The sequence below is a fragment of the Ostrinia furnacalis genome, unplaced genomic scaffold (genome assembly GCF_004193835.3).
Source record: "Ostrinia furnacalis isolate ACB-3 unplaced genomic scaffold, ASM419383v2 OfSCF7012, whole genome shotgun sequence".
In the NCBI taxonomy this organism is placed as follows: Eukaryota; Metazoa; Arthropoda; class Insecta; order Lepidoptera; family Crambidae; genus Ostrinia; species Ostrinia furnacalis.
Window position 1 is genome coordinate 609,679 of NW_021137251.1, and position 13,850 is coordinate 623,528.

The 13,850-nt window shown below is 36.6% G+C and overlaps 2 protein-coding genes across 2 annotated transcripts; both read left to right on the plus strand.

Moving 5' to 3' along the window:
• Positions 1–3,904: 3,904 nt before the first annotated feature.
• Positions 3,905–6,733, plus strand: LOC114363117 (acyl-CoA Delta(11) desaturase-like). The gene is made up of 3 exons (XM_028318746.1): positions 3,905–4,134; positions 5,532–5,868; positions 6,094–6,733. Exons 1-3 carry the CDS (start codon positions 3,957–3,959, stop codon positions 6,551–6,553), a joined length of 975 nt encoding a protein of 324 aa, XP_028174547.1. The 5' UTR covers positions 3,905–3,956; the 3' UTR covers positions 6,554–6,733.
• Positions 6,734–10,191: 3,458 nt separating this feature from the next.
• On the plus strand, positions 10,192–11,829 carry LOC114363109 (acyl-CoA Delta(11) desaturase). Its single transcript, XM_028318737.1, has 3 exons — positions 10,192–10,369; positions 10,551–10,887; positions 10,970–11,829. Exons 1-3 carry the CDS (start codon positions 10,192–10,194, stop codon positions 11,442–11,444), a joined length of 990 nt encoding a protein of 329 aa, XP_028174538.1. The 3' UTR covers positions 11,445–11,829.
• The last annotated feature ends 2,021 nt before the right edge of the window (positions 11,830–13,850 follow it).

Below are 13,850 nucleotides of genomic sequence, written 5' to 3' on the forward strand. Positions count from 1 at the left end.
CTCTTGATTTAATATTTTGGAAGGAATTTTGTGAAAAAGAGCAAAATAAACACATACAAAAAATAAATATAGGTAGTTTAAATTGGACATTATGCCCAATATTTTATAATATTTTTTATAAAAATGCACTTGATAAATGATTTAGATAGAGTTTATATTCTAAGAAATATAATTAGATATAATAAAACTTTTCTACGGTATTATTGTTTGTGCCAGGTTTGTAAATAGAGTAGAAAATAATAAAGATAATTATGTGATAAATCTTTGTTTAATTACAAAAAAAGATAATCCACTAACAAAGACGAAGAAAAAAAAAGAGAACTGCATTCAAAGATTTCCGATTTTTTTCGGAAATTCACCATATTTTTTTTGTAAATAATTAAAACAATTTAAGATTTCATTCTTCAATCGATTTGGATTTCTATCCTTATACTTAACCCCATAAAAATACAGGTGTAATTTTTAACAGATTTTAGTTGGTTCGATTCCCAGGTGTGGCAAGCTTTGTAAATCTTTGAATGCAGTTCTATTTCTTTTCAAAAATGGGTTAGTAGTAGTTTCGCACGATTTTCTTTCGCACCCTGTATAACATTAGTTCCTTATTAAAATTAAAATTAGCGTTTTTTTCTTCAATATTCATACTATAGTTATGTATGTCATCATAATTTTTTAGGGTTACGTAGTCTTGACAAGGAACCCTTATAGTTTCGATATGTCTCTCTGTCTGTCCGAGGTTTTGCTTGGAAACTATTGGCACTAGAGAGCTGTTATTTTGTGGAGGTATGTATATTAAATACGCCGACAAAACGATAAAATAAAATTTTGAAAAAAAAAATACGGTAGCTCCCCTACATGTAATGTGGGGATAATTTTTTTTTAATCTTTTACCCCATCGTGTGGGGTATCGTTGGATAGGTCTTTTAAAATGGCTTAGGGGTTTCTAAGACTATTTTTCGTGGCGTCCTAAACTACTAAGACTAAACTGTTAGCTTGAAAAATCTGGAAAAAATCCTAATATAGGTATAACGGTTAAGATACATCAGTTACTTTAAAAGTAATAGTCATTTGACTCATGTATTATATTATTCCTAACTAGTAAAAATTTTTTAGAAGAAAAGACACGCACTTGGCCAATTTTTATTATTATTAGATAAATACTAGGCCTAGCTGATTCAGAAGTATTTACATCCATAACACGAATGTAAACTCAAATCCTGTATGTTGTAAAAAAATCTTTACTCGAAAACTATCAAAAGTCACGGTGATTTGGGTAGCCCTAGTGATGCTCTACCTCTGGGCTTCGGCTTGACACTACTTTTTGGGACACCCTGTATACAGGGTGTTTGGTAAATGGGTATATGAGCCGACACTAGCCCATGTTCACATGGGCATATAAATGGTATGGTGAAGTCAGAAAATTGATATCTTCATTTTAATTATTTTAATTTTCATACAAAATAAATTTTATAAATTCCGATTTGTATGAAAATTAAAATAATTAAAATGAAGATATCAATTTTCTGACTTCACCATACCATTTATATGCCCATGTGAACATGGGCTAAAATAAATTTTATAAATTCCGATTTGTATGAAAATTAAAATAATTAAAATGAAGATATCAATTTTCTGACTTCACCATACCATTTATATGCCCATGTTAACATGGGCTAGTGTCGGCTCATATACCCATTTACCAAACACCCTGTATAACTCAAAGGTGACTGACTAACTGACATAGAGATCTACAAACGCACAGCCCAAACCACTGGACGGATCGGGCTGAAATTTGGCATGCAGGTAGATGTTATGACGTAAGCATCTGCTAAGAAAGGATTTTACGCAACTGCACCCCTAAGGGGGTAAAACTGGATCCACGCGTACGAAGTCGCGGGCGGCCGCTAGTTTAGGTATATTATGTCAAGGTCAAATTAGTAGTTTAAGTAAAATGTTACTTTAATATTACTTATTAACTACATACACATCATCCGGTCACGTGAAACCCATTGTTGTTCGCTCAATGGGTTATAATTATCTTGGTATACTATTATTATAAAGCTGAAGAGTTTGTTTGTTTGCTTAAAAGCGCAAATCTCAGGAACTCTTTTTAGCTTCCTGTAGTTTGCAAGAAAGGATTTTTTTCCTGGCGGCTTGGTGACTGGAATTGAACCGCCACCGGTGCAGACGGAGAAGATGGTGAATTGTCTGCACGTGAAAAAGAGGTTGTCCGGCTCTGCAACGCTACAAGTTTTGTGGAACAGGTTGCACAGATCTTACCCGTCTCTTAATAACATCCCAGACATGCTCTATGTGTAGTGCACTGTTCTATGTGCATGTCGCAGTCGGATTGTATAATCCGCCGTTTTACATTACCACTAGGCATTTTACATTACAGCTCTGTTTTGTAATACGGCGGTTCAACGTTTAGGCGGATTGTCATTGCGTGCGATACGCATACTCTCTAATCTGTGGCGATACGTTCTTCAATACGGCGGCCCACGTTTAGCCGCATCGGACTACTATAAATTGTAGGGTGACCATACTTACAAAATAAAACAATGTTTAATGAAAATAAATTTTAATAAGACAGATTCTAAGAATTATTTATCTTCGTTACTGTATACTAAATAATATATTTGACTTTTCTTAACATTTTAAGAATTAATTAGAAAATTATCACAGGGAACAGGTAACTCAAAACAATAAAGTTTTAGTCATTTTTCTGGGTTATTTTTCTTTAAGATAAAATTATCTTCACCGGCCACAGCCATGATTTCATATTTTTACACTAATAATATTGTGTAGGATTCCGCCGAACACTAGAATCCATAGCCACTTTGTCCGGCAGCGCCACGGTATTGAAAATAGGAACTAAAAACTGTCAAAGCGGCGGGTGATAACACGCTGTTTTACATTACGGCTAGCCGTATTGAAGAACGTTTGGCGCTGAATACATTCCGGCGGATTTTCATTCAGCCGTATTCAATCCGCCTAAACGTTAAGCTGCCGTATTACAAAACAGAGCTGTAATGCAAAATGCCTAGCTGTAATGTAAAAAGGCGGATTATACAAATTGACTGCGACATGCATATAAGTTTGAAATAAATAAATAAATGCTCTGTGAGCGCGCATTGTTATCCATAAAAATTAAAATAGAATTGGACTTCCGTTATGTACTACTAACTGTGTGAAAACTATTTACCTAATCAAAGATGTATGTTTAATGTACCCTGCCCATTGCCTCTTCAGCTTGATAATTCGTCGAGCGAATTTAGTTCTTTTACGGGTCTACTCATTTCTTATTCAACACCAAGCATCAATTCTCGAGATTGTTGACAAATATGTCTACCTCGGACAAACGATTCAGCAAAGTAGGTCCAATTTCGAGAGAGACAGTTCGGCTGGGCAGCGTTCGGGAAACTACGCAACATCTTTTTATCCAAAATACCTCAGTACCTGAAGACGAAAGTCTACAACCAATGTGTGTTACCAGTGATGATAAATATGGTTCGGAAACGTGGCCTCTCACTATATGTCTTATACAGAAGCTCAAAGTTGTACAGCGTGCTTAGGAAAATAAAATGCCAATACATCTTCAAATTAATAAAACCTTGTAATATTCATTGAAGTAAAAAAAAAAATCTAAAGTGCCCGTTTTATGCATAAGAGTTTATTAATTCAAACTATTTTCACGCGTACGAAGTCACGGGCACAGCTAGTAAATTATAAAAATATACATACAGATGTATTTTCATTTCTTGTTTTTTTTTCTAAAATTTTAAGAAGTGACAATGTATCGTAGGAAGTATACTTCCTACAATAAGTTAAAAGGGTATTTAATAAGTTGTATTTAAAAGGGTCCCCTGAGGTAGTTTTTACACAAAGGTAAAACTGCACGCGTACTATCAGTTACATTATTTTGTTTTAATATTAGCCATAATAAATAATTAAAAATTATGGCTGAAACACTAAAAGACCCAAATGAAGCCTCAGCTAAGGACAATTTGCCAAATAATAAAAGAGAATCAAAAATAATTTATAAATATGTCATCTCGTTCACTCTCTTGCACCTCGCTGCGTTCTATGGATTGTATTTATGTTGGACATCAGTGAAATGGCTCACTATTGGATTCAGTAAGTGTAAAAAATCTATTTTATAATATTTATTTAACAATGTTTCAATCGCATTTTGTTTTTTTAGAGGTATACAACTTTAAATTGGTTACACTGTTTCTAGTGATATTTAATTTGATAGTTGGTGGTACATTTGTGGACAGTATGTTTTGCCATTTTATAATTAAATAGAATTACTTCTGAACAACGTTTGCAAATTGTGCAAAAATGTATTTGAAAAATCATGGTACAGTTTTCCATACAAACGTCCATATTACGGTCGACGTAATTTTCGTAACTTTTCATTCCTCAGATGAATGATATTAATGTGGCAGAGCTATGGTTTCAACAAGATGGTGTTACCATCCAACCAGCACGCGACACATTCAATTTATTGCGGGAAACATTCTATGAGCGCATAATTTCACGCGATGGATCTTTGAATTTTCCTCCACAATCTGGTGATCTCACACCTTTAGATTATTTTCTCTGGGGATATGTGAAGTCCACTACTACGCAGATAAATTACGGAAATCAATGCCAACATTCGTCGCGTTATTGCCGATGTATGGCCACAGTTGCTCGAAAAAGAAATTGAAAATTAGACATTTCGATTACGCTACATTTGAGCCAACCGTGGCACCCTTAGGCCCGAAATCATTTTGAAGCATAAATGGCATAAGAATACCTTTTAAACAAAACCAATACCATGTGACTAAAATATAGTTTTATGTATTTTATTTCATTTTAAAGTTCTATACCTCTAAAAAACACCCTATACATACATGTGCAGATATACTCTGATGAGTGTTGTGGAGATAGGGTAGAGTCTAGCTAGGCCACTCCCTTCCTCCAGTTATTTTTATAGAGGTTTTCTCCTCGTGGTAAAACTGGACCCTGGCCCGCCCTAGCGGGTAACGGTCTCCTCCATGCCGCAGCTCAGTCAGCTCTGCTGATAAGAGAAGTACCGAGAGCGGTTCTTCAAAGAATGGGCCTGGGTAAACGCCCCGCCAGCCTGTAAGGGTTTTTAAAAATGTCCCCTGCATCGTGACCGTCAGTGACTGAGGGGCGTTCCCCTATCCGCATTCGATGGCAGACCCAAAACTGTACACGGAGAGTTGTACCTGCCATATCAACTCATGGATATCGGATTATGATTTTACCAGACGCAAATAATTGAATAACTTAAATACGTGCCTGTTAAATAAAAGAACAAAGAGCCTCCTTTTTTTGAAATGTTAGTTTGGCCTCCAATTAGGTTTGGCTGAAAACATAAATTGTGCGGCTATATCACTTATTTATACGACCCGGGGTATTCCCATAGTGCCCATGGCTCATTTTTCATGAACACTTTCGTACATTCTCTGAGTTCGTACACCAAGCGTTCTATGTAAATATGTGAACATGTCATTTTACAGATTTTCTGACGTATCAATTATCTATACTCGGAATTACTGCAGCTGCTCATAGACTCTGGTCTCACAGAAGCTACAAAGCAAAATTTCCGCTGCAAGTGATTCTTATGGTGTTCAATTGCATGAGTTTCCAAAACTCAGCTTTAAATTGGTGCCGGGACCATCGAGTGCACCATAAATGCTCTGACACCGATGGTGATCCCCACAACGCGAGCCGAGGATTCTTCTTCTCGCACATTGGATGGCTGATGACCAAAAAATCGGAAGAGGTGAAACGACAAGGCAAATCTATCGACATGTCTGACTTGTACAACAACCCTGTCTTACGTTTCCAGAAAAAGTAAGTTCACGTCTTACTACCTGATTGAGTTAAATGCGCATCTGACAGGCGTGACGTCACATCGACGCTCTGGTACGGACGGGGCGAACGCGGGAATGTGTGCGGGTGAGTGCGAGGGAGAGTCGCATTCCAGCGAGGTGCGCAGAACTCAATCGGGTTGCAGGTATTGTTTGGGTCTGGTAGTTGGATGGATGTAAGTTAAGTTTCTTTTAATGTTTTTTGCAGATATGCGGTACCTTTAATTGGAACTATCTGCTTCATTCTCCCGACTTTTATACCGATGTATTTTTGGGGTGAAACCTTGAACAATGCTTGGCATATGAACATACTCCGCTATGTCCTGGCTCTGCACGCGACGTTGTGCGTCAATAGTGTTGCTCACAAATGGGGCTACAAGCCGTACGATAAAAATATATTGCCAAGTCAAAATATTCTTCTCAGTACTGCCATGCTTGGAGAAGGATTCCACAACTATCACCACGTGTTCCCGTGGGACTACCAGGCAGCAGAACTTGGGAATAAGAAATTTAACCACACTACTTACTTCATAGACTTTTTTGCGTGGGTTGGATGGGCATATGACCTGAAGTCTTCTTCCGAAGAAGTTGTACGGAATCGAGCGGAGAGAACTGGCGATGGAACTGACCTATGGGGTAAACGTGATAAACGTAATTGTATAGAATAATAATAATATTTTTTCTGATTATTTTAGTTTGGATAGTAATAGCACAGTTATAGTGATTTTAAAGAAATGGCAGCTATAACTGAGTATTTACAACTGTCTGACATAGTACAAACTTTGTTGAGTTTGGGACTAGGGCGCAGTGTAAAATGTTCAAGGATGTTATTTATTTTATTTATGTCGAGTGTGTGAATAAATGGTAAAATATTGACAAGCGTTTCAATAATTATACATATGGCAGATACCTACCCTGTTCTCTCCTCCCAAGCCCACTATTTCCACCGTCTTTGGCTGTCTTTTTAATCCTATATCCTGAAATACCTGAAGTTAAGTTATTTGAATGTTAGTTAAAAAGTATACCTATTCAAAAATGTAAACGAGACTTTGGTCTTTTTTCGGAGTTTACCTGAGTGGTCGAATCAGAAATGAGGAGATCTGCAGGAGAACCAAAGTGATGTCCAACCAAACCAAAGTGCTTCACCTCTATTAGTCGTAGAGTGATTGTATACAACGTGTTAATGAAAAAGCGCAAAACCTCAGACACCCCAACTTACCTTTATTATAAAAAAAATATGTATATTATTAAAAATTAATTTTCGCGGATTATTTACGAAGATATTCACTCTTTTTGTTTTCGCCCCGTGCACTTGTTATCTCTTTTTACGCATTTCTGGAAACTTATTGACCTTTCACACGTTGATTGCAAGGCATGCACGTCTATGAGTAGGTAAGTAGTTAACGTAGATAGTTCATTCACCTCTGATAATAGAGTAACGATTAAAATTAAAATATTTTTGTGGTTAAAATTTGACCCTAATTTTTTATTAGTGGAATCGATTCTACTCTCGATTTCGAACAAACTAACTTAAGGTTTTGCGCTTTTTCATTAACACGTTGTATATCCTATAGCCTTCCTCAATTTATGAGCTATTCAACACAAAAATAATTATTTAAATCAAACTGGTAATTCCTGAGATTAGTTAAGTAGAGGGTCAATCTTTGCGGGGGAATTCTCAAATTTTCAGTTTTCCTGCCTCTGTACTTATCAAAGTCTTTGTTTTTATCGAAGAGATGAATGAAACTTTTCATAATTTTTTTAACGCGCTTACTAGTGTTCAACGCCATTGTTTGGCCAACTCTTTTTTCGCACGTGTTTGTGGAAGCTCAGTCATGAATAAGTCAAGGTAAAATAGCAAAATGTCACTGACGTCACACACAATAAGCCGTAGACCAAACTGAAAAATTAGGTTTTTAGCATTCTGACGCCGTTTTTTCCACAAACTTCTGATGTTTGACATACAGATATATTTACATTTCTTGTTATTTTCGGAGGAAGTGACGATAGACATAATCCTTATAAAAAGTTATGTTTACATGGTTGTCCTTCGCCAGTTGTTACTCAAAGTTATAATAAGCCGCGTACTCTCAGTGAGCCGATGTCATCTCAATAATAAAAATTAAAAATAATTTAATTTATAGATATGGCTGAAACATCAAATGAATATTCAACTGAGAAAAAATTGTCAAAGATTAAAAGAGAATAAAAAACAATGAAACAATACGTCATCTTCTCTCCTCCCAAGCGCACTATTTCCTCCGTCTTTGGCTGTCGTTTTCAATCCTATATCCTGAAATTCCTGAAGTTAAGAATTTGAATGTTAGTTAAAAACTATATTCAAAAATGTAATCGAGACTTTGGCCTTTTTTCGGAGTTTACCTGAGTGGTCGAATCAGAAATGAGGAAATCCGCAGGAGAACCAAAATGACCGCAGAATTGCTAAAATCAAGCGAGCAGAGCTGATGAAAAGTTCTCGAGTGGTGATGAGGGGCGGAAGACATAGTGTGAGCAGGACCCCCACTAGGTGGACCGACGATCTGTGAAGGTCGCGGGATGTGCCTGGATGCGGGCGGTGCAAGACCGTTCATTTTGGAAATCCTTGGGGTAGGCTTTTGTTCAGCAGTTGACGTCATTTAACTGAAACGAACAAATGAACGATTGGCCTTTTTTAGACTTTGGTCTAAAAGTGTCGAAGTTCAACAAATAACGTACTTTTGTAAAATAAAAATTATAAAAATATTCACCTCTTTCGCGCAGCACGCAGCCAAGCACCGCGGGTGGACCAATGAGTTCAGGTTGTGGCGTGCATAAAGCCGCCAAAACTTTATCTTATTGTTAAAAATCATGAAATTAATACAAAAAAAAGTTGACTAAAAAAATTTCTGAAGTGCATAAATTAATGCATTTGCATTTTTTTTATATAATTTTATGTACCTATTGAAAAAAAAACTATTGTTACCCAAAAGTATAATATTATTGTTTTCAAATCTTATAAACAAAGACTGTAGATTTTTTTACTAGTAATTTTTAAATTATGTACTTTCAAAAGACAACTCTGCTACTACTCATACTACCTATACTACTGGATATTTTGAATCATACCACAATCAAAAGGTATAAAAGTATTATCATAAGTTACTAAAAGGAAATCAAGAAACATAAAAAAATGTATATTTTACAAAAAATAAAAATTAATTACTGTAGCTACAGTATAGTAGGTATGCATCATCATTTTAATTGTACAAAATAATCACCTAAATGTTAAACTTTAAAATTATTTTATCATATTTTAGATGATTTTCTTGTTCGTTCGTTTCAGCCAAATGACGTCCACTGCTGGACAAAGGCCTTTTCTGGTAATTTTCAGTAATAAAAACTTTGTACCTATGAATTATTAAAAGTATTAAAATCGCATGCGAATTTAATACATCCGAGCGAAACGCCTACTAAAACAATATTATTATTGAGAGCGGACGAATTTTGTGCGAATCGACTACTAAGAGTAGGCGCACACCGTTGATTTTTAGTTGGCCGATAGTTGTGCCCGATTTCAAATTGTATGAAGAATCGGCCAAATTGAATCGGCGTAGTGTGCGCACTCCCATATATGCCCATACTAATCAACAGCCCGACTAAACTATCGGCCGACGAAAAATCAACGGTGTGCGCCTACCCTAAATTCCGATCGACCAGCAGATCAAGCGCCGCAAGTGGAGCTGGATTGGCCACACTCTCCGAAGGGACCCCGATCACATCCCTAAGCAGGCTCTGGATTGGAATCCCCAAGGAAAACGCAAACGTGGTCGACCCAGGCAAACTTGGCGGCGCACTGTAGCGGACGAGGCGAAGAAGATCGGCAAGACCTGGAGCGAGATCAAGCGAGAAGCTCAAGACCGAACGAGATGGAGGACTGTTGTGGACGCTCTGTCCCATTTAGAGGACATAGGACCATAAGTCAAGTAAGTCAAGCGCCTACTCTAAGCCATCGGTCCGGAAATACCGCAGACGACAAAACATTAACGAACACATTGTCCCAAAATAGAAATGTGACATTGTTGTCTGCAACTGCAAACCCTCTGCACATTATTATTCTGTGGTTAAAGTAAAAAGAACAATGTATAACGTAAAGATAAATTTGCATTTAATTGTTATTTGAAGGTGATGAATGCCTACCTAACATAAGTAAAAGTTGTATATATATGGTGGCTTTTTCACACGGTTTTCATTTAAATCTATAGATGCTACACGCGTACTAGCAGTGCCATTATTTGGTTTTAATAATAAGATTATAACTAATATAAACATGGCCGAAATACCACCCGACCCAAATGAAAATCCAACTGAGAAAAACATTCCAAAGAATAAACAAGGATCAAAAATAATTTATCGATACGTCATCTCATTTAGTTACTTGCACCTCGCTGCGTTGTATGGCTTGTACTTATGTTTGACATCAGTGAAGTGGCCAACCATTGGATTTGGTAAGTGTTAGAGTCCCTGCAAACCACAAACTTTTTATCAGCTTTTAATTTGTGTAAGAAATCGCCCGAATGTTTTATAACAGTTTTACACGGCCTGCTTGGATAACTTCACGGTCTCATGCATTCGCAAACCAAGCTTTCGCTATGTATGTGTATATTCTCCATGATGTGTATTTTTCAGGTTTGCTTATGTATCACATAACTATAATAGGCATCACTGCAGGTGCCCATAGACTTTGGTCTCACAGAAGTTACAAAGCGAAATTTCCCCTACAAGTAATTCTTATAGTGCTAAACAGCATGGCGTTCCAAAACACAACTTTAACATGGGCCAGAGACCATCGAGTGCACCATAAATGCTCCGACACCAATGGTGATCCACACAACGCCAACCGTGGATTCTTCTTCTCACATATGGGATGGCTGATGACCAAAAAATCGGACGAGGTGATAAAACAAGGGAAGTCTATGGACATGTCTGACTTATACAACAACCCCGTTTTACGTTTTCAGAGAAAGTAAGTTCACTTAAATATTGCTTGAGTATGTACTAGTAATTTGTTGGATTTAAATTAAGTTTGTTCAAATATCTTGTTGCAGATATGCGTTGCCAGTAATTGGTACTCTTTGCTTCATTCTCCCGACTTTTATACCGATGTATTTCTGGGGTGAAACTTTGAACAATGCTTGGCATATGAACATACTCCGCTATGTCACGGTTCTGCATGTGACGTGCTGCATCAATAGTGTTGCCCACAAATGGGGCTACAAGCCTTACGATAAAAATATATTGCCGAGTCAAAATGTTCTGCTGAGTGCTTTTGCTCTTGGCGAAGGATTCCACAACTATCACCACGTGTTCCCGTGGGACTACCAGGCAGCTGAATTTGGAAATAAAAAGTTGAGTCTCACTACTTGGTTCATCGATTTTTTTGCGAAGATTGGATGGGCATACGATATGAAGACAGCTTCCGAAGAAGTTGTACGGAATCGAGCGGAGAGAACTGGCGATGGAACTGATCTGTGGGGTGCACGTGATAACAATAACTATAAAATATTAGAAAAAGTAGAGTGAAGTCTAAATTCTAATTTATTGAACAAGTTTGGTTTATTTATGTAGGTAGGCACTTGTAGTCAAATTCCACAAAGTACCAGAAGATGAATCAAAGTACAAAAAGTCGATTCAAGTACCTAAAGCGTCCACTACAATGATGATAATTGTGCTTTTTACCTTTTTTCGGCTGGATAGTTGACTTAGTCGAGCAGTTAATCAGTATGGGCATGTATAAAAGTGCGCACATTACACCGATTTAATTTTCATACAAATTAAAGTCGATGGCCTGCGCCTAGGCCTTGTCAAACATGCATTGGTCTACAGTTCATTCGCTGAAAGTTGTAATTGGAAAAAATCTATTAGTTACCTAGTTGGTTAAATAGTTTTCGGTAACAATATGTTATAGCTGCGACACCTTTATTGACCTCATTCACTAATTTTTATTTATTTTATTTTATTTTTCTTTATTCAGAAAACCACAGCTCTTTATAATTGTATTGGTTTGTTGAATTTCATATTTAATGCTTTATTTTCAGCTTGGTTGACTTGTATGAACGCCTGAATGAATTTCAATCACAATAAAATTACATCTACAAATGTTTGCTGTTTGATTAGAACCACTGACTTTATTGACTACCTTATAATGTTTAATAATATACTCTAAGAATAAGTAACGATGAAGTAAGAATCATTTTCTATAATTATTACTCGGCCGTTTGGTGTAGTGGTTCAGAACGGACTACTATGCCGAGAGGTCCCGGGTTCGATTCCCGGCCGGGCAGAAATTTAAATGATGAATTTTAATTTCTGTGACGGGTCTGGGTGTGACTATGTATAATATTTATGTATTTAAAAAAAAAAGTATATAAGTAGTATATCCGTTAAGCTAGCACCCATAACACAAGCATTAAGTTGCTTACTTTGGGGCTAGCTGGCGCTGTGTGAAATTGTCCAAAAGATTTATTATTTATTATTATTATTACTACTAGGTACTCATTTTTACTTGAAAAAATAAAAGAATAGGGTAAGGTAGCAAAGGACAATGGGCAAAATGGTACCCGGCTCCAATAGATATGCTTCTAGTTTCATTTGAAAGGTCTTACCAAGACGAACAACTTTTACTATGACCACCAGCCTCAGATCTGGTTGTGTTCGAAGATAAACATACTTTTTTGCAGAATGGTACCCGGCTCCAATAGTTATGTTTTTAGTGTCATTTGAAAGGTCTTACCAAGACGTACAACATTTACTATTGCCACCAGCCTCAGATCTGGTTGCGTTCGAAGATAAACATACTTTTTGTGTAGTCGAAGTATCACACGTGTCCATCGTATGGTACTTTGGTTATGCGAGGCATGAAGGGTTTACTGCTCCAGCATCCTTCCTTAACTCTATAATAATTTTTAGGGATAATTGTGAAATAAATATTTTTATTTGAAGAACTACTACCTACCCCTTATTAATAAAAAGTTACACCTAGGGATGAACCATGGATTAAAATGACATTTCCATACCAAATGACAATTTAAGCCAGAGTTCAACTAGGGTGTAACTTAATTTTATTAATAAAGGGGTTAGAGTTTTATTACTTCTTAAGGATTTTATTATGGGTTGCTAAAGCGAATAAACCCACAAGACCCAATAAGTCCACCCACAAGATGGACCGACGACCTCATAAAGGTAGCGGGAAGGCGCTGGATGCAGGCTGCAACCAACTGCCCATTGTGGAAATCATTAGGGGAGGCCTATGTTCAACTGGACGTGCTATGGCTAAAATGATCATGATGATGATGATGAAAGAGAATCAAGGGCTAATAGCTTGGGTAGTTCGTCGTAGGTATAATCCTTTCCTTTTCAATGCTTCTTTTAGTTATATTAATAGATTGTAGTACATACTCGTATACATGGATGATTGTGTTATACTTTCTTATAATACTTAGTGGAATTACTGCTTTCAAAACGTGAATTAGAACTGGCCCCATAGCAGATATTTTCCTACATCTAAAGGCCTTTTGAAATATATATTGGTTATGGCTATTGGAGCGGGTACCACTTTCCATACATTTGTGCCCATCATCCTTTCTCCATAGCTCAGTGGTTAGAGTAGTCACCCGGCAGGGGAAAGGACTTTCATTTGAATATTCGTAAGAAAAATGTTTTAATCAAATAAAAATATCTTTAACCATTCATCATTCATTCAAAGTGATGAACTTTGAAATTAGGTGAAGTATCGTATCCTACTTTGACAGAAAGTAATAAACAACAAGAGATTAGTCAAATAAGAATTAATAACATTTAAACTGCGATGTTACAGAGAAGCTATAGTTCGCAAGAACTCTATATTTTCTTTAAAGCTATTATGCTGATCCAACAGTACAGCCTGTATAATATTGATTGAAGTCATTAGTCAAATTGGAAGCACGCTAG

What these genes read in the sequence shown, in the direction of transcription:
- LOC114363109 (XM_028318737.1), top strand. Translation starts at nt 10,192, where the DNA reads ATGGCCGAAATACCACCCGACCCAAATGAAAATCCAACTGAGAAAAAC. An exon ending in GTGGCCAACCATTGGATTTG is followed by an intron (nt 10,370 to 10,550) that starts GTAAGTGTTAGA and finishes TGTATTTTTCAG; the next exon opens with GTTTGCTTATGTATCACATA. An exon ending in GTTTTACGTTTTCAGAGAAA is followed by an intron (nt 10,888 to 10,969) that starts GTAAGTTCACTT and finishes ATCTTGTTGCAG; the next exon opens with ATATGCGTTGCCAGTAATTG.
- LOC114363117 (XM_028318746.1), top strand. Translation starts at nt 3,957, where the DNA reads ATGGCTGAAACACTAAAAGACCCAAATGAAGCCTCAGCTAAGGACAAT. An exon ending in ATGGCTCACTATTGGATTCA is followed by an intron (nt 4,135 to 5,531) that starts GTAAGTGTAAAA and finishes GTCATTTTACAG; the next exon opens with ATTTTCTGACGTATCAATTA. An exon ending in GTCTTACGTTTCCAGAAAAA is followed by an intron (nt 5,869 to 6,093) that starts GTAAGTTCACGT and finishes TGTTTTTTGCAG; the next exon opens with ATATGCGGTACCTTTAATTG.